General features: G+C 42.5%; 1 protein-coding gene across 1 annotated transcript; it reads left to right on the forward strand.

The window, feature by feature from the left end:
• Positions 1-7,528: 7,528 nt before the first annotated feature.
• LOC148413428 (uncharacterized) lies at positions 7,529-15,165 on the forward strand. Its single transcript, XM_088432037.1, has 5 exons — positions 7,529-7,625; positions 10,978-13,356; positions 13,432-13,574; positions 14,135-14,244; positions 14,455-15,165. The coding sequence occupies exons 1-5, from the start codon at positions 7,529-7,531 to the stop codon at positions 14,588-14,590; spliced, it is 2,865 nt and encodes a 954-aa protein (XP_088288163.1). The 3' UTR covers positions 14,591-15,165.
• The last annotated feature ends 9,932 nt before the right edge of the window (positions 15,166-25,097 follow it).

Consider the following 25,097-nt stretch of genomic DNA (forward strand, 5'->3'; position numbering starts at 1 on the left):
GGTCAGCTCAGACAGCCCCGTGCACTTTGATGCATCCACGCTAGAGCATTATAATCCAAAACTTGAGGAAAGCGGAAACTTCTTTCTCAAGGGTGATGTTCTTCTGCGCGCTTAACTCCTCATCAATGCAACATCCGCGAGAAGGTCAGAAGCATTCCCGCAACATGCAAGAAACTTTTCCTCTCACGTTTACTCCTTCCAGAAAAAAAAGGCGCGCTGAAATGTCACTCGAAGTATCCGTGCGTAAAAGTGGATCCGGGGAGCGAGGAGGTGCGCGCAGCCGCGGAGGGGGAAGAATAACGGTCCGCTCGCGCTCGCGCTCAACATTGCGCCGCTACTCGGCAAAGTCTCACTAGAAAAAGTTAGAACAAAGCTGGAGTTGGGGCAAGCTCCCTCCCAGCCGCAATCCCATTGGACGGCGCTGAGCGCGCTCGCACCGCCTCCGTCACTTTCCATTGTTACAAGCACACACACGCGCGCACGCACAAGCACACACACTCTCCTTTTCCCACTTTTACAGGAGCTGTCAATCATGTTGCACGCAGGTAATTATAACTCTCATTCGAGTCATTATTACGCCCGTAAATCAGAGTAAAATTTCAAGTGTGAAACCCCCAAAAGAGAAAAGCAATAACTTTTCAAAAGGTTATAACTTTAAAACATTCATCAAAATGTAATAACATATTCAATCATTTACAGTGTGAAAATGTTGCATTTATTAAAATAACTCATCTCCGTCACGTGGCAAAACACGTGTGTTTTATTTTAACATAAAAGCTAGGAAATAATTCAATGACAACGATTTGATTAAAAATACATGCGTTTCTTAGTCAAGGTCTTTTTTAAACGCAAATATTATGAAAAGGCGTTTTCTATATTTAAATACATGTGAAACGTCACAGTTTCAGTTTAATTGAGAAGGGAAACTTTTAAAGGTGGATGAGTAGCAGCATCTAGTGGCCAAAAAGTGTTACTACAACAACAGTGATTTCATGAACGAGTGTGAATGTTATGAGTAGGAACAGTCCAAATGGAATGATTGCCGATATGATCATAAAATATACAGTGCCTATTACTAATGCTATCAGTGCTAATGCTATCAATGTTTCTCATTGTGATGCTATTACGAAGTAATGTTAATGGAACCACCAGACAACTTGCTTTCTGCCGAGATGCAAAGTAGGAATTGAGTGAACTCCAGTAATTGAATTATGGACTGACCGACACAAGCGAGGAGAACGTCAAAGCAGATTATGTCCCGCAGTAGACGTGCTTTGGCTAAACATAATTAGCATTAGCATTAGTAGGATGCTAAGCGGGCCAGCTCGCAGGCTGGTCACTTTTGATGGAGCGACTGTTGATATGATATGTTTCTTTGATGCAGAGACGTGTCAATTCAGAAGGACAAAACATGTAAATCGCATGGATAGTGCAGGAACAGGACCGTGCTAAGTTTAAAACGGAGCTCACAGGAACAATTATTGTATTCAACAAGGGTCTAAAATTACGAATATCAAATACAATCGATGATACAAGAAAGGCTCTTGAAGGTCTGATCAAAATGGACGCACCAGGAATAGTAACAAAGATCCAAATGGGACAGACCAGGGTCATATATCCAAGAAGAAGGACTTGAAACAGGAAATAAATTAATAATGTCTGGACCAAGCACGGAAACATCGATCCAAATGGAAAGATAAGGAACTGAAACTTAAGATTAGAGTTGGATGGAAACAGGAACAAAAATCTAACTATAAAGGAGCAAAAGGAAAAACAAAAACCTTGCCTTCAAAAACAGATGATACAAATTGATACTCCAGGAACAAAGCTTCAAACACGGGAATAACTATCTAAATTCATGGAACAGGCTCAAAAATCCATTTGGAAAAGCACAAATTCATATCCAGGAACAGGAACCGTACCAGGAAATATACTCTAAATGCATTTAACATGACGACAGATCAAAATGGGCAGTCTAGGAAGAGCGACCAAGATTAATAAATGTACAGACTAGGAACAAGAGCCAAGATTAAAAATGAACAGAACAGGAACAGGAACGAATATCTGAATGATTGTCAAAGAACAACAACGGCAAATGGGTTCATCCAGCAAAACAGATCCAAAATAGATGAAACGTGGCTACAAATGCAAATAGCAATCCTCGAAGTGACATTGGCGCCTGTGACTGTGGCGCCATCTAGTGGAATTATGATATTCTTACATTTTAGGGAACTGTAATGATTTCATGCCGTGTGCAACATGCTCGTGTGCTTGATTGCCCTCGTGTGATGTCACATCAGTTAATGCTAGCGAATTCTCTAAACTAGCATGCTAGCAAACTATTGATTAGCCTCACGTGAAGGTAGTTTGTTTATATTGAATAATTTCCCTTCGGATGGTACCAAATTATGTCACATAGTTTGGCGCGTCATATTTCTCTCCATTTTAGGAAAGACAATGTTTATTTAGCAACTTTTTATTCCTCTAGTGGGGGCATATAGAGAGAAGGACATTGGGAAAGGTCAAATCCTGCAGCGCTCGCGCATGGTTTCACTGCTGGTCGCACTTCCTGTCTTTCCGTCTTCTCAAAACAAAAATGACTTTAGCACACAAGCAACGTGTATTCTCCATCACGTTGTTTTGAGCGCAAACCAAAGAGTCAGATGAGGTCTGAAATGTTTGCAAAGTTATTTTCCAGGCCGAGTGCGGAGTTTTTTTCAGTTGGCTGCAACTTTTGGTAGGCAGTCGCTCCGTCTTTACACACTGAAATGGAAATTTACAGACTATCATCAATCATCGCTTTTATCACAGGTAAACTGGTTTATTATTATGACCCTTATACTGTATATTTATTCATCGTATTTGTAGTCTGCTATTTTACGTGTTCAATTTGTTTTAGTTGTGTTATTTTTTTTAAAGTGTGAACATTATTCGTGAAACGTAAGCATTATAAAGCAGAACTGCAATACGCTTTAATTTTCAGACATGATAAGCATATACAGTATTTTTACACGTCTATGCGAATGCAATTGAAACGGGGTAGTGAGTGTAATACCAACGATGATCAACAGGGGTCAGGGTTGTTTTGTTTTAAATGTCGACGAGGTTTCTGTTCAAAAACTTGAAGAATAGAAATTCAAATAACGTTAATAATAAGGTGGGCAGTTTTTAAATTGCTTTGAGAAAGTGGTTTGAAAGTGTTCAGGTGATTTTACGAGAAATTAGTATCTTCTTTTGAGGAGTTCTGAATGCTTTGTTTGTTGTTTTAATTTCACCCAAAATATCTACATAATTGCCAGTAGAAGGCAGACAGATGTTTAGAATACAGTCGTTGAGTTTTTCTCGTTAGCTTATAGTTAATTTTGATCGTTTATTTATTACTATTCTTTCATTATTTGATGGGGTTTTTTTTGGACCAAGTTTGTTTGTTTTATTGTTAAAAAAAAGTCCTGGGTGTCAGTTTAATTTGTTTTTTTTTTAGCTTCTTATTCGTTTTAACTTTCTGCAAGGTGGTGACATTTGTTGTAATTGTTTTGTATTAAAGCAGTGTTTGTAAACCTTTTTTCATTGGTGTACCACCTGTGAAAGTACCCGTGAACCCGTAGTTTTTTATTTTTATTTTAAAGGAATAAATTCATAAATAAATAAAACAAAGTGTTGTGTAATCTGTCTCTTTTTTTTTTAAACAATGGAACTACATTTGTAGCGGTATCTCAAAGCACATTTTATTCATCAACTCCAGCAGATAGACTGTCCAACATCATGTATTTTATTTCAATCGATTTGTTCTTAGTTTGAAAAGGAAACTGTCGTTAGGTTTGCTGATACATACAGAAATTCTGTAGAAAATCTCAGACCCTCAAAAGTGTCTTTGTGTACTCATGACCCCATTTGAGCACCCTAACCTTACGGACAATAAATGGTCCCCGATGTAAAATATTTGAGGCAAATACCTAACTACCTATAGACCTACCCCCCCCCCCCCCCCCCATCCCACCCCACACACACACGTGCACGCACAAAAAACAAAACCTATAGTAAGCTTCAATTCCCAAGCAGCTGGCCTTCCACCATCCAATCTGATTCGAGTAAGCATGTAAATCATTTCTTCACAGGAAGGCCCGATATTTGAAAAGGTTCCTGCGGTGCTGCAATTATGTGGGGCTCCATGTCACGTTTGTCAAGATAATCGCCGTGAAAGCGCCGCGCCATCAAATCTCCGCCTCAAAGAAAATCTCTTGACTTGGGGTGAAAGGAAGCCTCGAAAGTCCCGGCTGGATTCGGCGATCGCGTGTCGCCAACGGTGCGCGGAGGTGCCGGCGGTTCCCCGAGGCACGCATTAAGTCCGAGTCCACATCAGATTGCGATATCGAATCCCCGGTTGACTGCGAAGCGCCCAGAGGAAGCATAAATCAGAAGCCGCACTCAGACTCGGGCCTGGAGCTATGTTTAGAAAATGCGGTGACACCCGCTTTGAAGCCAAAAACCCGTCTCCTTATGAGCTCTGACAGAACCTCCACACACAGGTCCATTTGGCTTGCGTGGACTGAGAGAGAAATAAAAAACATCATTCCGGTGAGCCCCTGGGTCGTGCAGTTTCCGAGTCCGTAAATTTCGAACGGGTTATAAGACGTAACAACAAAAACTTAACATTGCAGAAGATACGCCGCAGTGGACTATAAGCCGCGGGGTTCAAAGCACGAGAAAAAAGTAGCAGGCTTCAGTGTTTTTTGCTGCGATGCTAGGCAGAGAGACTTCCACTCTGGGGGAGAGTAGCTCATGTCTTCGTTGCCAGTCTTTAATCCGACATGGAATCCGCAGGAGACCCTGTGGTGCCGCCGCCTTACATGTTCCACTTTGTTTTCCGGCTTGGTGAGAAAAATCCCCAAGAACACTTAATACGGAATTTTAAGGCCTCGCTATCATCCAAAGAATATATGTTGGAGTTCTTTTGAGCATCCTTCTCTAATCTTTACGAAAAGTAAAAAGAAGTAAGTTATTTTCCGGGCATGTATTATGGCCCCTGTTGGGGACATGGTCTGAGACTTTTTTTCTAAGATTCTAAGACGAGGTGAAATTTTTTGTGGAATCCGATTTTTTCGCGAGGTCGTTAGCATTTCCAAATAAATGTGACCTGAACGTGACGCCAAACTGCGCAAAACTGCGGAAGGGTGAGGGAGAGACACAGAGACAAAATACACCTTGTCTGAGTTGTCTTCACTTCGTCCGCTATTGTTTTGGTTTTTCCAACCTGCTTGCGCCTATTTGAGAGTTGTCGCATGTTTGTTACGTCCGACTCAGGCATGCAAGTCAAAAGATCGGATATGTATCGGATTTAGTACCGCACGGCCAAGCGATCTGGGTCGCGCTTGAAAAATGCGATCTGTGTCGTTCGCAATGAAATCGTCGCATGAGTGCAAAATGATCGGACTCGTATCGGATTTAGATCCGATCCGCGTCGTTCATAAAGCCATCAAAAGATCAGATACAGGTCGGAGAGTGGCAAAAAAAATCGGAATTCCGACTACAGTGTGAACCAGCCTCGGTGAGTCCTGTCTCCTTCTATTGGTCATCGCCTTTGTTTGTTTCTTGGATGGTCCGATCCTGTTAAGTACCTTGTACTTGTTCAGGAAACGGAACCTTGTAACGCTTGTTTGTCAACTGGTCGTGAAAGAGTAAGGGCCCCCAAAGAAGCAACAACCAAAAAAAGCCGTCCTGACGTCCACTTAAGTTACAAAAATCGCGCGCGTTAGCGTAACAACGTGCAGGCCAACCTATTGCATGTATTAACAATGGAAACGCAAATACGGTTTCAAGCGAATGTGCCCGCAGCGCTCATAAGTGGCCATAAATCCACTTTTATCACTCCCGTGTTCCCAGGGATGAATGTCGCCTTCCGCGGAGCCCGATACGGTATTGGGTATCCCTTCTCCATCGCAACGTTGCTCGGACGCTATCTACGCCATCAGGACGGCACGATCGCGTTTCAGCTTTTGTTTTCCAGCCTTTTCTGATTGGCGCGCCGCACTCGGCCGACGCAGGAAGCGCGCCGTCAGCACTTTCACACGCTCGTAATAACCCGGCAACGTGACGTGCATCTCAAGGACATGCTACAGAGATTTTTACAATCAAGGATCAGGTGCGCCGTGGTTGCCGCTTTTGGAATAAATGGTTCTTTGTGTCCTACATCTGTAACAGACAGCCGGAGGCGGAAAAGTCGGTAAAAACTCAATACCGAAGAAGAAAGAGAGCGAGTCGTGCGAAAATTGACTCCAAGCGAAGTAGAAGTACTGATTCAACTCTTCTATTTATGTGTTTGATTGTTTGTCCCACAGTAAAACTAATATATAAAAATGAAGGATGAGACGAGAAACAAATCCCACGAGACGGGATATTTGGAAAATTTTCAACAGTTTGCAAATTTCGTAAAAACCTGCAAATTCCGAGCAAAAATTTTCCGGATTTCAACATGTTTTGTTTTCACTGAACAGACCGGAACTAAATTAGCAATCTAGTATGCAAATGCTAATTTTTCCATCCTATTTTTTCACCTGGAAAACCAAAATATTGTCATAGATGATTTAAAAAAAAGAGTCTTTTGGTATTTATAAAATAACTTTTAGTGAAATATCAACCAACATTTTCACAGAACATAAAATTTGGTCAGCCGGCTCGGTGCAGCAGTGGTTAGCACGACCCGAGTTCGAATCCAGCTGGCTCTGGCTTTCCTGTGCTGAGTTTGCATGTTCTCCCCGAGCCTGCGTGGGTTCTCTCCGGGCACTCCAAAACCACGCATGGCAGAGCATCACCAAGCCTATACACTCCATGGCCAGAAACAGCCCAAAGAAAACAGATATTGTGTTGCGCGGGTACAAGAAATCTTGTGAGGATCCAATATTGCGAGACCTTGTCGTACGAGATCTCGTCCCATTCCCAATAAAAAGTTTTTGACGCTGGATGTCAGAAAAGAACCAACAGTCTTTGACAACTATGAGTCACGCAAGTTTCATCAAATCGAGCCTTTCCACTCCCACTCATCACAAAGAACATATAGCTCAAACTATTCAGCCCCTCTAATAAAATACCGACCTTGGCGGAGTACGAATGCGTGTTCTCGCCCGCCAACGTGATTTCTCTGTCAAGTCCAGTTCAGGGCCGGCGTGGAGGAAAGCCTTTAGGCCGGCAGCCAAAACGGTCGGTGGCCACTCAATGGAATGACTCACGAGAAAGCCGCGCTGTGTTGTCGGCGTGTTTCGGGATAATTAAAGGCAAGGCTTTGAGGGGGAATGTTTAGGCCAGAACATGATCACATAGCTGGGGAACAACGGCCTCCGCGATGAGCCCGCGATTACCGTTTGATCTCCCGGAGGCCTCATCATCATGCGTCAGACGGAGCGCTCGCTAATGCCACCCACCTGCATCGCAACCTGCCGCCTCGGTCCACCGACTGTAACGTCCATCTCGCCACAGGTTTGGCGGCGCCCTTTATGGTCCCTTTGACCGCATATGAAGCTGTGATAGTCGAGGGATGCCCTGGTGGGACCAGACGCAGGAATCCAAAAGCTTTGGACCGCGCGTGTCCCGGTTAAAGATCAACATTTCCAAGTACTTCTTCTTGTGGGAAAGTGAGAATCGGGTTCATTTGCTTTGGCAGCAGCAATCCGAGCTAACAGATGTGGAATCAAACAGTGGGTTCCAAATATTAACTTAACTTTCATGTTTCAAGTCTTTAGGATTCTGGTGTGACACTTAGGCATCAATCAATCACCTTGGATGTAGACTAGACTCCTTTGGTATGAAGTTTATGAGGTAACCCGTGGAATTCAAACGATCGTCGTCTTGATGAGACTCAAGTATTTTAATTTGGGTCACTAATCCCGATGAGCAGACTCAGCTGAAACCCTTGACTAAGTTGATGGACTCACAAGAACGTTCCGTTAAATTGGATGACTAGCTTGAGTTAGTAGAAACTCGTAAAGCCCAGACACGAACGATTTTGTATATTTGAAAGATTGACTCAAAAAAATGGACTCCCCGTAAACTGCTGACTCACATGATTCCTTTAACTTTGGAGACTGACTTGAGTTGGTAGAAACTCGTAAACCTTTAGGACACAAATGATTTTTTGGAAGAACGAGTCAAGAAAGTGGGACTCCCCGCTAACTCTGCGGACTTGAAAGATTCACTTCAACTTGAACAGTTTCACCCCTTGAAATTGGGAGACTCATACGTGTTAGACAGAAACAGACCAGACACAGACTAGAAACACGAAAGACTCTGATAGCAGTTTTGATTGGCTGACTTTGAAACGATGCCTTGTTAGCTGTCACAGCTATTTTCCCAAGCCCGTTGAGCGTCGGAGGCTGCAGGTGGTGGAGGTGTTAAGACCGGGCCTGTACCTGTGACTCACTGACCACAGGTGTCAATCAAATTGCAGGAATGCGATAAACAAGGTCTGTGCGCTCCCACTCTTCTAAGGACTCGCGCGTCACGATTATCTCAAGACACACTGGGCCTTTATGAGCCCTAACGGCACCCCGAGGGCTTCTCGTCCACCTGAGCTTCATCCAAAGCCTTTTTCTTTCGTTCCTTTGAAAATTGGTTTTGGAACCGCAGCGCTACAGGTTTCGTTGTGCTATGAAAAAAGGCAGACGGACCAAAAGCAGAAATAGACTCAAACTAGGACACCATTTTTTAGGAATAACTCTACGGCTGAACAAAACACTGAAAATAATTAAAAGGTAATAAAACCCAGTTTTCAAACGCACATCTAAACATCAAGCCTCCTTACTCAGACTTTAATATTCTTCCGAGTGCGTTTATGCATCTAATTGTGGCCTTGAAAAGAGAACTAAATCATCCGGCTGGCTGTTCCCAGTCGAGGGATGATTGAAACCCGTGTTGAAACGCGACGCCCGTTTCCTCCTTGATCCACATTTGATTTACTCTGTCGGAGTGAGGCTGATCCCGCCGCGTTCAAAACGTTCCGCTTCCTCCCCTGTCTGATAATGAACTGTGACTTTAAGGCACATTAATCCTATTTGTCTTTTTGCCAGGATCCACACCGCCGGCTGTTAAATCTCAACGCCGGCCTCAAAGCTTAGCGGAACTCCATTTGTCTTCACACTTGCACTTCATTTTATAAGCATTGGGGCTCGTACTTGGATTTCTTACTAGATTGCGGCGATGAGCGCTAACTTTCCGTCAAATAATCAAATGTTACTCATAAAGTTTCACTAATTTCATCATCATTTTGTTATCGGTATTATTTGATGTCTGAAGGAGAAGTCATGAAGTATTTGCTGAAATGTTATTTATTAGCTTAGTAGCATAAAGCTCAGTCAAAATTGTAACGTTTTGGGTTTCTATTGACTTTCCATTCGATATTTTATCGTAAACTTCAGTCAGATTTTAATGCTTAGTTGTGCTTTCAGGAAACTAGTTTCAGCACCTCGACTGCAAAAACTATTGACAGTAGCAAGCTAGCCCTACGTTAGCATCAGATAGCTACTTGAATCCACGTCAAAGAGAAAAGTGTAACAAGGAATGAATGTCAAATGTTTAGAGAATCTCTACATAAAAATAACCTTGGCTTATTTTGGTCTAACTTGCGTACTTGTGTTTTGGAACTAAATTAACTTGAATGCTAAAGCTAACTTATGAAGCTTGTTTACTGCCAAAACTGTAAAAATGCTTTGAGGAGAGTGAAAGTTAAAGCTAGAGTTCATTCGAGAATAGAAAACAAAACCAAAACTGCACTTTCTGTGGGAAACAATGAGTTTGCAACTTTGCCCTTTTATTGGGAAAAAATTCGATTTTTTTTTCCACTTGATCTGATTGACATGAAGCAAAAAAAAGGGAAGCGAAAGCACAGATTCGAACTAGTTTGAAGCAAAATAGGAAAAAAGAACTGCTTCCCTAAATATGACGCCCGGAAGTCAATGAACTCCAGTTGCGCGGATCATCGAAAACTGTAAATATAGATGCGTTCACTTGCATCCAATCAGAGCCCACGAACACCTCCTGTCTGCAGTGCTATTAAGGAAAAAATAGATTTACTGCGAAAGCAGAACCACATAAACGTTTTAGGTTTGGGTTAGGTGAGGACGTTTTACGGATTTATCACGGTAAACTGATGTGAATTAGATAAAGGAAAAATCCATAGTTTTGAAACAAGAGAACTTTAATTGACTGAAACTAGCATGGAAAGGAATGTAAGTAAATTTATTAAAAAGTCGCTTTTGGATGGTGATTCATGTCTCTTGTTGAATTGAGTAAAGACTTGTTTTTTTTGTTAAAGCATTTATTAGCATTTATTATGTCTACTGTTTAAGTGTCTTTTCACAAAATCTGGATCATTTTTTACTATCGGCAAGACTACAAAATTTTAAAACTATTACGATTCACGACATTCTTTTTGATTCCCTTTTTAAACCAATATGCAAATGTCCCCTTTCCGACCTGAAAATACAGATAAAAATGGATTCCATGGAACTCGATGATTGTGCCTTTTTAAAAAAGAACTTAACGATGCAAGGGCTCACCACTGGAGGTAATGTACTAACGTAATCGACAAATTAAGGCGGGGTTTACCTGACAGCACTCCCATGCTAATGTATTATTGTGTTTATCAATACACATATTTAGATTTGTCAACTGTGTATGCTTAATGTCTTTATGTATTCATCATTTATTTGAATAGATATTTTGTAATGGATTTGTTTTGGGATTAGAAGTAATAATGGTTGATTTTGTTGTTGTAGTAAAATGACAGTATTTTCCTTCCAATGAATTCAGTGAACTTTCAAGAAAGAAAAAAGTCATCCAGGTGTGTCACTGTGAGTCTTAGTTTGCTGTGTGCCGTCCTACTGGCTGGTAACGTTGGACAATTCATCTACTGTACGTCACGCTCAAAATGAGCAAGCAGGGGTTTTTTTGATTGCCGCCGATTTCAACATTTTGAATGCATTTTTACAGATGAGATATTGCCCGGTTTTTCAATGGAGAACCAGGCGAAAAAACCAGACCACCATGTCCACAACGACATCTTTCCCACGATCAGAGACCACGTAGAAAGAAACCGGTTTGAGGTCATGTTAAATAACCTAACGGTGGAAAGAACGCAGCTTGAGGTCATGTTGAATAACCTAACAAACGACAAAGACCAGTTGCAGACCAACTACGATTCTCTGGTGGCAGAGAGAGATCAACTCCTCGCCGGCAAAATGACTTTAACCGCCGAAAGAGACGAGCTGAGGACCGACATCCAGAGTGTGAAGCAGCAGCGTGATGTTTTGCAGGCCAATTACAGCCTCCTAAATAAGGAGAATGATGTGCTACAAAGCTTGAATAGCGCACTGGGGACAGACAAAGACCAGTTACGGGCTAGTTACGAATCCCTCGTTAAGGAGAAAGACCAGTTACAAAGCAACTACAGTACCCTCGTTAAAGCGCAAGAACGCCTTCAAACCAGTAAAAATACCGCGGCTGCTGAAAGGGATGAGTACAAGACCCTCTTCGTCAAAATGCAAAAGGAGAAAGACCAGTTACAGAGCAATTACTCTTCACTGAGGATCGAGAAAGACCAGTTACAGGCTAGTTACGAATCCCTCATTAAGGAGAAAGACCAGTTACAAAGCAACTACAGTACCCTCGTTAAAGTGCAAGAACGCCTTCAAACCAGTAAAAATACCGTGGCTGCTGAAAGGGATGAGTACAAGACCCTCTTCGTCAAAATGCAAAAGGAGAAAGACCAGTTACAGAGCGATTACTCTTCACTGAGGATGGAGAAAGACCAGTTACGAACGAGTTACGCGTCTCTTGTTGAAGAGAGAGATAAGGTACAGCACAGCTACGCTTCCCTCATTAAAGAGAACGAAGGCCTTCAAACCAGTCAAACCGCTATGATCGCTGAGCTCAAGTCCCGCTTTGACCATCTGAAAGTGGAGAAAGACCAGTTACAGAACAATTACTCCTCACTGAGAAGCGAGAAAGACCAGCTACAGGCGAGTTACCAATCTCTTGCTAAAGACAAAGACAAGCTACAGACCAGGTACGATTCCCTTGCGAAGGTTAAAGAGCTTCTGCAAACCAGTAAAACCGATACAGCTGCAGAAAGAGATGACTTCAAGTCCCGCCTGGACAATGTGATTAAAGAGAAAGACCAGTTGCAACGGCATTACTCCTCACTGAGAAGCGAGAAAGACCAGCTCGAGGCAAGTTACCAATCTCTTGCTAAAGAGAAAGACAAGCTACAGAACAGATACGATTCCCTTGCGAAAGTTAAAGAGCTTCTGCAAACCAGTAAAACCGATACAGCTAGGGAAAGAGATGACTTCAAGTCCCGCTTGGACAATGTGCAAAAAGAGAAAGACCAATTGCAACGCGATTACACTTCGCTGCGGAGGGACAAGGATCTGTTACAGAACGGTTACGACTCCCTGGTTAAAGAGAAGGAAGGCCTTCAGACCTCCCAAACCACCTTGTCTGCCGAAAGAGATGAGCTGAAGTCCCGATTGGACGACGTGAAGAACGAGAAAGATCAGTTGCAACGCGATTTCGCTTCAGCGAGAAGACAGAAAGACCAGTTACGGGCCAGTTACGAATCCCTCGTGAAACAAAAGGAGCAGTTACAGAAGAGTTACAATTCCCTCGGTAAGGAGAAGCAGCTCCTCCTGACGACGAAAACCAATTTGACGGCCGAAAGAGATGAGCTGAAGTCCCGATTGGACGGCGTGAAGAACGAGAAAGATCAGTTGCAACGCGATTTCGCTTCAACGAGAAGACAGAAAGACCAGTTGCGGGCCAGTTACGAATCCCTCGTGAAACAAAAGGAGCAGTTACAGAAGAGTTACAATTCCCTCGGTAAGGAGAAGCAGCTCCTCCTGATGACGAAAACCAATTTGACGACCGAAAGAGATGAGCTGAAGTCCCGCTTCAACAATGTGAAAAATGAGAAAGACCAGTTACAACGCACCTACTCCTCACTGAGACGCGAGAAAGATCAGCTACAGAACCGTTACGCGTCCCTTGTTGAGGAGAAAGAGGTCCTTGTAACCAATAAGAGCAGAGCAGCTGCAGAGAGAGATTTGTATAAGTTCTTATACACCAATTTAGTGAAAAATTACACTTTGCTGGAGATTGAAAAGCGCCACGCAGAAAGAAATAACACATGGGTGGGCAGAAGATATCATTTGTGTCAGTTGAACTACAGTCTGCTGCAAAGACAAAAAACGAACGACGACTGCGAGACGTTGCGCGATGAGCATGAGCAACTCCGCAGAAATCAGAGCCGCTTGGAGACGGAGAACAGCGAGCTGCAGAAGAGCGCGGACAAGATGGCCGCCAAGATGAGCGGTAAGACCGCTTTGGGTAACCGGCCGAGTAACCCGACGCTGACGTAAATCTTTGGGTTTTGTTGACGTTCTTTAGGTATGCTGTGCGGAGTGGGCTGGAAAAAGTTTGGCAGCAGCTGCTACTTCGTGTCGAGTTGGAGTAAAAACTGGGCAGAGAGTAGACGCGATTGCATCAGTAGGGGAGCCGATCTGGTTGTCATCAACAGCAGGCAGGAACAGGTGAGACCCACAGACAACTTCTGTATCACGGACTTTCGTATATTTGCTACATCTGGCACGAGCTGGCGTGAAACTGCGGCGCGAAATGAAACGTCATCACCAAGGAATTCCCGTGGAAAAACATGCTGCTTTTTGGCTTATCGGGGCCGGGCGATGTGGCCCCAATTTAAATCTAGATGTTCTTCAGTAACCGTGGAACGAATATGTCGGGCCGGGCAACAAATCCGTACGATAAAAAAAAAAAAAAATTCGTTTCAAGCATCATTTTCAAAGTCGGAGATTGGAAAATGGGAGCTGGGGGCTGTTCAAACAGGTTTACACTAGGTACCAATTAAATTGAATTGTCTTTAAACTGGAACAAATGGTGTCCAAGCTGTGGCTCGGGGGCCATTTTCGGCCCCGAGCCACAGCTTGGCACCTGATAATAAGGCGCACCATTAGCTTTTTAAAAAAAAAAATTGAAGGCTTTTAGGTGCGCCTTATAGTGCGGAAAATACGGTACGTATGAATTTGGGCAGATTGCAGTTCCATCTGTGAGAATTTTCGTTTTTTACAAACAGACATTCCTCAATGGTTTGTTGGGACAAGGCCAGCACGCCTGGATCGGCGTGAGCGATCATACCGAAGAAGGAAAGTGGATTTGGGTGGATGGGACTCCGCTCACTATGAGGTAAGTCCGTACTTTTTTCAACACCACAACGTTTCCCGACAAAGTGCTCTCTCTCACTTCTGGATTTTACTTCGCTTAGTTTTAAGGGTGGGTGGGGGAAGTAAGAATAATCATTTTTCAAAATCATATCACAGGCAGTTCAATATGATGCAACCTGCGTGTATTTTTTGCTGAGGTGGGAATTTGTTCATGATTTGCACTGTGTAACAGTTTCTGGCAGAACGGGCAGCCCAACAACTTCCGGAATCAGGACTGCGGTGAAATCCAGGGCAAATCCTCTCTTTCCTTCGGAAGTTGGAACGACGACAGCTGCTCCGTTCAACAGCGTTGGATTTGTGAAAATTAATGATCGTGAAGACACACGCAATACCCTTTCCTCAATCTAGGATTATATCGCGGGTGTTGGGAAGAATCCTCCTATCTCCAAAATCCTCATTTTTCCCGAGACCCCCAAAATGTCACGTTTAATCGAACGTTAGCGTAGCATTGCGAAGGTTAGCAAGAGATTATGACATGTTATAACGGTCAATAGTTTGTAAAAATATCGCCCGCATGTATGGACTGAAAAAATATGATCATCTATTTTAGTTGAAGTGGTTTTTTTCTGCGCAGAAAACCGGAGATTGAAATCTTGTTTATTTTCGATGAATTTCTAAAACTCCGTGTCTCCAGGAATCGCCGTTCTGACAAAAATGCAAAACAATCTTTTGCAGCGTGATATTCAGTTCTATTATGTATTTCACGCTTCGAAATTGTGAATTTTGTTGAATATAGCCTAAAATTAAATCGACGCCGCTTCACGGTCTTTGAGATCGCTTCTTGATTCTTAATCGTTTTTTGCGCTACCCTGTTCAATTTGCGTTTCCGCCGAACGGTCCCCTCTATTGGCCCGTACCCAAATAATGATTACCATAAATGTATACACGCTCTATAACTGAAATAAACAGCTGAATATCTATGATTTATGTTTGAGTTTTGATTTATAGTTTACTAACTCTGAGACAACATTTCTATCATTTTAAGCCATGTGCAGGATTTTGATTATTTTGGGTCATTTTCTTCCAAATCATTTTTATGACGTTTTATCCAAAAGATGGCGCACTTCTGGTACTGTGATAGCTAAGTGGTCAGGCCAAGTTGAACGTTGATATGTTGTCACCATCTGGGTGAAATTTCAGCCCCTTGGTGTCTTTTTTTCAACGCTTTCCTTTTGATGTGATATGCCTTTGATGTAAAGGTCAAAATACTGCACAAGGGTTAAAATCGTTGATAATAACAAGGGATTATACATTATATACTGTTGGATTTTTTGTATTTTTGTTTTTTAATGTTGACTAACGAAGAACACAATGGGCTCTTAAGGCAAAAGATCACATGGTTGAGCAATGGCAAGGAGTCGAAACTGTCCAGAATCACAAATATGGTTAGATGGCGGCGGTTGAAAATGTTCTCCCGTGAGGGTCGTTTTGGGTGTGGTGGCTGTCAACCAATAATTGGTCTTAGCCTTTTCATTAAGCGACCAAAGCGTCACACCCCCACTACCACCTTCCAGCTCCAACCTTGAGATGAGAGCCGGTGGGTCCCCGAGGACAAGGCGGAGGAGGGCTCCTTATCTTTTTTTTTTTTGGGCACCGCTTCGTGCAAAGCGTAAAAAGACAGCGCACCTCCTCCATATTCAACAGTGGTGATTATGTGCTGACCTCTTGTCCGCCATCAATCCCAAGCTCCTGGGCAGGCGTGGAGTAGGGAGCGCATACGAATCCGGGATCCCGGTCAAAGAGGTGACGCCGGGGGTGGGAAGTAACAAAATACAAATCATATCACGATTGAGAAGTTGTTTGCCTGCTTGATTGAAATTTTGCGTGTTTCTAGAGTGACCAAAACATGGAGCGGGGAATACCCGCGATCACGTAGCCTCTGTTATCAAATCAATGTCCACGACCACTGTTGACCACAGTATAAAATACATATGTACAAAAATACATTTTTTACATAACCATCAGGACTTTTAGCAAACTGTGAGTACTTTTTGCCACTGTGTGTCACGGAGGTCGAATTTGCACGTAAAAATCCACAACGCAAACGCACAAACAACTATGTGGGCGTCTGATTGCTAATTTTGGAAGCATAGCTGTGTTAGCACCAGGGGGAGGTCTCAATCTGTATTAAATTACACAATCTGGCTGCCTTGTGACGAGATCAATTATGGTGATGTGAAAGGGCGTAATTAGTGGTGTTACTTTAGAAGGTGCCATTTAAAAACGTTGCCAATGTTCAATCAGTCTGTCAGTCAACAGTACAAACCGGTCGTGTTATCGCCGGGGATCGAAAATGAAAAGCAGATGTCAAATATTTGATAATCTGAAGGAAAAAAAAAAATGGCTGTATGAAACCCCGATAAGGCCTGGACTGGAACAAATTAATTCCATTACCATTTATTGCATGGGGAAAGATGATTTGAGATACAAGTGTGGTCTTGTACAAAGAAAAAATTCACTATTGATTCAGAATGTGCAATACAGACATTAGAATACATCAAGACTGCAAGAGCGAAAATTTGCACGGAGCAAAACAGATGCTATGTTGTAAACCAACCACGGGTTACCTTGTTTAAATTCCCGTGTTATCACTACTGTGTCGTTCCCAGACACCTGACTTTCTCTCCAGTCTAGCACTTATGGAAAAAGCCGACCCGCGTCTCCGTGCTGATGCAATCTGACCCTCGTTTAGTCAAAACAAACAAGCAAAACCATCCAGGAGAGAACCAGATGGTAATCAGTAATGCCACCGCTTTTACCTCGGCGATAGCTCGTATCTACTTCTGAAATGTCGAGAACCATTTTTATTGTTTTTATTGTTGAGGTGGAAAACGAGAAAGAAAAACTCGCCTTGTAGAAATAAACTCCAACAAATATGGTAATTATGATTCTAAAATAGATAAAAGGTCCAAAAAGTTGGATAACCATGAAGCAGCTCCTTTAAAATTAGGAAATGAATCGGCAAGAAATTTGTGAGATCCCTTAAAGAGATGACCTTGAAATTGTCCTGCCATGTGTTGGATTGACCACAAAAGTAATAGCACAATCAACACAGAAAAGATGCATGTTTTGCCAGAATTTCAAGTTCCTGCATGTAGCCGTTTGCGAGTAGTAGCGAGACACCATCTGTAACAACGAGCGAATCCAGCGACGACGGGCGTTTGTAATCACGCTTTGTCAGGCAGTCAAATTTTGACAGATTTTCCATCGGAGCTTTTGTCCGTGTCCTTTTGCCAGCGCGTGCGCTCACGTTTCACTTCAAGCTGCAGAAAATCATTCCAAAGCGCTAAGTCTTCCGCAAAGCCAAGGATTTTGAGAGTTATGTTTTTTTTGCCAAACGTCACAATGACTGAAAGGTTCCACTAACAGTTCAAGGTTTCAGGGTTCAAATCATGTTTTTGGTCCTCCTGGTATTATTCAGCAGCTGATTCTCTCTATCGCCGTCATGAAATGGGAGCCGAATGTTCGTACGGTACAATCTCACTTTTGAGGAAGTGAAAACAAGACTTTCTCTTAACACGATAGTCAGAACTGCGGGGCAGACATGGAACCACTTTCGCACCGCGCTTCCATGGTTGGACGTATGAAATGAATCCATCATCGTCTCTTCTACAGCGGTGGTTCTCAACGGGCTGAGGCGGCCTTCAGACATTTGATTTCCAGTCCATTTGTAACTAACGTGATTTAACTCGGGTTTCCCAATAATCCGGTTACGCTTGTACGTTCTGACATAATTGCGATATGTCGTCCAGATCGTCTCCTCTCAGCACGCATTTTCCACTTTCTCTTCCTGACTTCTGTTTGCGGTTACTAAACCGCACACGTCACTTTTAAAGAAATAACAGGTCTCCTAATTGGATCGCGTCAGAAAATATACAGCGCTCGGATCGTTTTCTCCATCTCGGGCGCCGGGACGAAGACTCCGGTTTCGGTTTGATAATCACCGCCGCGAATTAAAGAGGACGGGAATGGCTGCCAGGTCTTTTTTTTTTTCTTCTGTGACGCACATGGCGAGTCACTGGAACCTGGCGTATTTGTTATGTTTCCGTTTTGCCTGGGCCGCCAAGCGGATTAGCGCACGGATGCGGAATTCTTCCTTGGGCAGTGACGTGAAGATGTGCGAAAAGTCTTTGGGAGAGGGACAGAATTTCAAGAATTTCACTTTTAGGATTCTCACACTTTTTGGGTGGAGGCCAGAGGCAATTCTTCATTTTTCTTCTCAATTTTTCAAGTGTTTGGCCGAAAGAAGGTCTAAAAATGCCTGGTACTAAATGAACTAAGCCTTAATGTAATTAATTACCTGGGGTAATTACGGACTAAGGTGATCAATAATCTTAGGTAATTAAATACTAAGGGAATTTGGTTATTTCTAGTTCCTGAAGTACTAAAATAAAGTTTCATATATAGTGTGCACTGCATTATATGGTGCGTAGAATAGAAGCTACAGCAGTTGCTGTGGTTGCGTTATGCATCCACTAGATGGAGCTGTGCGAAAGAGAATGTCAACAAAGCAATCAGATAAGTCTGTCAAACATTTCAATCAGAAATTATTCATAAGGATGATTTGTGGAAAGTACTATCTAAAGAATGAAGAAAAATTATTTCTTGATGACATGAAAAGACTTTGGATCAATGCAAAAATGAATCAAGCATTTAAAAGAATGTAACTATGATTCAATGAATCATTATACTAGATTTTTTTTTTATCAAATTGCAACCAAAAACCTTATTTTTTGTTGATTTTAAAACAGATTCTGGATTATTTTCTAAGATCATGCTTTCTTTCACAAAAAAACGTGTTTTTTTGCGTTTTCTCCTAAAATAAAATGTTTCAAAAGTGGAGCATTTATTGCGTATCAAAATTTCAAACAGGATGTTAAAAATTATTGTAAAAAATACATTTATAACTGTACTGCAGCGGTAAAAATTGAAGAATGTAGATAGCGATTATGTAATTTTAATTTTTCGTCCCCCCTAAAATGCAAAACTCCTGTTAATGCACCGCATAAGGTGTGCCGGATTATAAGGCGCACTGTCAGTTTTTGAGAAAATTCAACACCTTATTATGCAGAAAATAGAGTACCTGTACTCCTAAAATTCTCCTTTTAAATTGTAATGTTGATGGCAGTGTCCTTCTAGCAAATTTGTACCCCAGACAACCTTCTCCAAACAACCGCACGCACTGGGATTGACCATCTCGTGCTAGCGAGTCTTGCTACAACTTGTTCACCGCTGATTTCCGCACGTCAGCCCTTTCCACAAACGTTGACGCCATTTCTTTTTCTTCTCCTCCTGCACAAGCGCGCCGGCAGCGACGTGAAAAAGTTTGCCGGGCGATAGATGATGTTTTGTTCCGCCGCTCGACAGCTAGAAGAACGCGGCGAGGACGAGGCCGGGAAAGGAGCACCGAGACGAATTTGCGCCGCGGACGTGGCCTAGAAACCACTCAATCACACGGCTGGGATGCATCAGTTCCAAATTTTTTTTTTTCCCTCAGCAGCCCGAGTAGACACGTTATATCTGGTGTGCAAAGATGTTTGCAAAAACGCTCTCTCTTCCAGCTGCCCCACTTTAAGTTGGCTAAAGACGCACAAATATACAAACAAACACAAAAAAAAAACAGGCCTGAACTTTGCTTAGCTGTAAAATGAGGCTATGGGTTTTAATTATTCTGAACGTAGACCATCTGTCCCACTTTGCAGAAAAACTTTTTCACCCCACGAATTTAGTCGAATATATATGAAAAATTGGAATAAGTGAATCGGAAGTTGAAATTCGCCTGTTTTCTGCAGACTAAATTCCCGGGAAAAAAGGAACAAGTCATCAAGCTAGCTCCAAAACTAGCAAGGTATGACTCACCAAGTTGAGGCGGTTAATGTGATTGGATCAACATATTTTCAACCGCAATCTCCAAAAATAGCAATGACAAACAATCTGCATTTACACACAAACTAGTGAAGTGGTTCATGCAATCATCGAGTGGACGTTCACCAAAAAAAATATTTCAGGCACTCAGATGAATTGACTTTCCTATAAAGAAAACAGAAAATTAAGATACATCCGTTTACTTTTTATAGCCGCTTCCCTTCACAAGGGTCACAGGCTTGCCGGTGCCTATCCCAGCTGACTTTGGGACACCCTGAATTGGTTGCCAGCCAATCGCAAGGCACACAGAGACCAACAAGGTACCCAATCATACCTAAGGACAATTTCGTACCTTCTATTCGTGTTTTTGGACTATGGAAGGAAGCCGGAGTGCTCGGAGAGCACCCACGCAGGCTTGGGGAGAACATGCAAACTCCACGCAGGGAGAGTGGAGCCCTGAACTCGGATCCCTGAGCAGTGAGGCGGACGTGCTATCCGCGGCGCCGCAGAGCCGCCAATTATGATACATAGTACCCTTAATTTAATGGTTTTAAACTGATTTCCGATATTTGTCAATAATCAATACCGATAATTAATCGAATGCCAATTTGATGTCAGTGGCTTTCTTCCAAAACGAGTGAGATTGGAAAAAAAAGTGGAAAAATCTCACCTTGAGTAGATAGTTTATCAGGAGCAACGGTCTGAGTTCCTTGGCTCGTGTCGGCGTCGCCATTCCTACTGATCACTTTTTTGAAACTTCTCTCTGACATTTCGCATCATATTTTCAACGGCCATTCACTGCCAGTCGTTTGGTTGTAAGGCCGCAGCTGCCCAAAACTTTCAGTCTGGCCAAGCGCGACCATGCTTATCGTTCTCAATAAAACCGCCAAACGCATCGGAACTCGATACCGACCCCAACGGGTATAAAGGGAATTTTGATCGCCTCCGCTACGGCGCGTTCATCCACTATTTGCCGCGTAAGGCTAGGCCACAAACGTGATTACTAGCGTCGGCGGGGAAACGGACAGCCAGCGATTTAAAGGGTCTTTGGCGGCACTGTGAGAAATGCTGCACCTGTCGCAGGAGAACGGACAGCTTGCCGCATCTCGGCGGCAGCAGCAGGCCAATGATACACTTGACTTCCTGTTTACGGGAGCGGGTAGCCAGGGGAAGGCTTTTTACTGGCCGTGATGCTCCCTTTAAAAAGGCTGTTGCGTTGACCTGATTTGTCCTTTCCGCAACAAACTTGTGCAATTCTAGAGCAAACAATTTCCATACATCTACCATCGGCGGATATTTTGGTCAAAGATCCATTTTTACGAGGCCGGATGTCAGGAAGTTATAACTCAATCGTTGCCATTTATGGATGGTGTTTTCTTATTAGTGTAAAAAACACATATTTACTTAAATCTTAAATTATTAACCCTTATATGTATAGTAGTAACTGTACTGTTGTCCCTTCCGGTTCCCATTTCCTTTGACTGTAGTCTAACGGATTGCTGCGGTTATATTAACCGCGTCCGGGAGTCGAATTAAATTGAAGCCTGTAGCTGACCAAACATTATAAAAATTACAGATGACACTTGAAATTATGATTATTTTTGCTTGTCTTTTTTCTGTACTCCCATCCCTACTTCCAATGACAACTGTAGAAGTAAAAAAAAAAAAAAGGTCTTGACAGTGAACAAATAAGGATTTCACATCCAAAAGAAAAAAATAGATGAGCTGAGTGGTTATAGAGCACCGAAAAAGAGGCAAGCGATTCTGCGAAGAAAAGAGAGGCTAATCCAGGACATCGCCGTGGCAACAACGTGCTCCTAAACAAGATGTCAACTAAGTAAGCAAAAAGATGATTTGGAATCTGCATATTAAACACTGCGACCTCCCCCCCATCATGTTCTGTGAGAAGGTTCACAGGCCATATGTCCTGCTTCTGCCTCCTCCTACACACACACACACAAACACACACAAGGGGATTTTTCTATCACAACGGGGACATCCCTTTGACATGCATTTACTAGCCCCTAAACTTGACCACAACAGATTGCCTAACCCTCACCGAGTGCTTCTCAATTATATTTTGCAAAGCCCCCCCCCCCAGGAAGGAAAAAGTAATATAAATGACATTTTCAACAACTGTTAATGACGTTTTTAGAGCATTTCATCAGGTTAAAGTGTTGTCTAAGCAGAAAAAAACCCAAGTGCATCAAAGTCAAAATACCAATCCTTATTTGATCACAATTACACTTCACATGGCAAAAACAAATCTTTTCATCCGCGCCCCCCCCTGGCATCACCTCACGCACCCCCAGGGGGCCCCGCCGCACTATTTGGAAAGCATTGGCCTAACCTAACCCAAAAATCAAGTTTAAATATTTATACCCTAAAACCAAGTCAGGGGGCCGCCAAAAATGTCCTCACAAAGACTGTAAAACCAGTGACATGGTTTCCACCATGCAGCAAAAACCAAGGACACCCACCTACAAACACACGCACACACCAGCAGATGGTGTTGGGAAGTGTCAGCTCTTCCGCGCCTTTTCCAAATCCTCATGTGTCAGTACAGCATAATGTCAGGACAGGGTTAAATGAATAATACATTATTATCACGTTATCAATAAATTGTATGATGAAAGGAGCGGATCCGATATCAGCGGTCACTTTTGAGCCCGATTCCACTTTGTTTGATTGACGGACGCCTCGGAAAAATGATCCGGTCCAATGCCGGTGCGGCGCGTAAAGAGGAACCTTTGTAATCAAAGGACGATTTTGGCAAACTAAACGATGGATCTGGGACGCAGTGTGATGTTGGATCTGTTGCCATGGCAACCGCAATCAAGGGGTTTATTTAACCCTTGTGCCCCCGCTTTGCTAACTGTACGCATTGCAGTTAATTCCGAATTTTGTAAATGCTTTAAAAGGCGTAAAAGTTAAAGTTATTTAGGATATTTATTTTCATAAATATGTAGGTTCAATTTATTAACACCCACAAAAAAAATTGAAAAAATGGGATGGTCTTTCTTTGTATCCCGTGAAGTGACGATGACACCTTAACTGGTCTCTACCGCCACCTATTGTCTTGAGTTGAAACACACATCATAAAAGAATTTTCTGTTTGCTGACATAGTTTGACCGCCGCTCAACGGAATGTCGCAAAAATCGCCGGAAACTCAATGTCATAAATCCTATTAAAACGCATCTCAAAAATTTTTATTATTATGGTTTTGTATGGTCCAAATTTTGGACAATGATTAGTTTTGCACACAAAATCTCGCACGCCCAGCTCTAAAAATGTCAGAACGGTTGCATTTGGAAATTTTACACATTTTAATCATCTTCTGCAAATGTCTGCTCCATCGTGTTTTTTTCCCATTGATTCTTTTATGATAAATAATTTTAAAAAAACAAAGGAATTTCCATAATTTGTAATATAATGCCACAAGGGTTAAATGTAGAAAAAAAAATTGAAAAAAAACTAAAAATCGGGAATGGGCCAGACGCAAACAAGCCTGACATCCAACTTTGTGACGCAACAGATTTCTATTGTTTGGCTTCAATGTGGCGCAAAAAAAGAAGCTTTATGATGCGTTTTTATGGCACCTGCGCGCCCAGTGCTTTTCACCCCCGCGGCGGTCGTTAAGCCACCAAATTGGAGGCAAAAAAAAAAAAAAAAAAAATTAACAAGCACAGCGCAGTGTGCGGTGAACTTTGACCCCTTGCTAGTGCACGCTTGAGTAAGTGTGTGCGAACGTGTGTGTGTGTGTGTGTGTGTGTTTGAGGCAGCATGAGGGGTTAAGCAAAGAATGTGGGCAGCCTGCTGCTATACCTTGCGTAATTGGACCATTTGTTGCAAGGTCACGCAGCCACACCCCCCCCCGAAAAAAAAAAAAAAAAGAAGAGATTGATTGGGGAGGCTTGAAATTAAAAAAAAAAATGATGATGATGATTTCACAATATTACCATAAAGCGACATCTGGAGTAGCTCGAACGGATTAATTGAATTTTTATTCATTTCAATGGGGAAAGTTGAATTAGTGAGTGAAATTCCATAATTCCCCAAATATGAGACCCATAACACCCCGAATTTTCAAATTTTCTCAAATTTTCTACTTCAGCAACAATGTAAATACGATAGCAAAACAGAATAAATCTCATGTTCATATACTCCTGTGTTTATATTTTTGTTGCGCGTTGAGTGTGTGAGATTTCCCACATTTTCAGCGGTCAGTGAACGCCTCACCAGTGTCAAGTTAACCACGCACGAAGCTAGGCTAGTGTTCATTTGACAATAAATACCTGAAGTTGCACAGCACCCGTGTTTCACCGTTAATGATTGTGTGTATATGCTAAAAAATTGCAATTCATAAAAAAAAAATAAAACAATACATTTACGCGTTCTCTAACCGGAACACTCGGCAAGGTACGCATTGCCATTCTTAATTGAATCAGCTGGAGACACAATTTACAAGATCCTCTCGGTTTTAGCAGCATTCCTGCGCGTGAACCGGAACGGACTCGGACGTTGGTTCAGTCTGCTCGCTTATTATATAGAAAACAACTCCTCAGCTATGACAAGCTGCTTTCGATTGTAAGTAAAAATACGGTCAATATAAAAAAAAAAAAACTCGGCTTGCGTGTGTGACGGATCAACCTTCCACGAATGGCGCCGAAAAAAAAAAGTGTGGGCGTGGCCCCGGTTGACTTTACGGCCCGCGCAAAGGCAAAGTGTGTCCTCAGCTGAGTTGTTGTGTTCTTAAGCGAGCTTGTTGGCCGTAAAAGCACAGAAGGGAGCCGGCCGCCAAACGACAGGAAGCAATCTTGCTTGCGGCTACGCAAATGTTACCGACAAATACCGCAATACACATTTGCCTTAACCCTTTCAAAACCAAAGATGTTTTTACACGTTTTTACATACCCTGGTGCTAATTTAGAGTTTTTTATTCCCGACGT

Source organism: Hippichthys cyanospilos, chromosome 13 (assembly GCF_059441005.1).
Source record: "Hippichthys cyanospilos isolate Australia breed blue-spotted pipefish chromosome 13, RoL_Hcya_1.0, whole genome shotgun sequence".
In the NCBI taxonomy this organism is placed as follows: domain Eukaryota; kingdom Metazoa; phylum Chordata; class Actinopteri; order Syngnathiformes; family Syngnathidae; genus Hippichthys; species Hippichthys cyanospilos.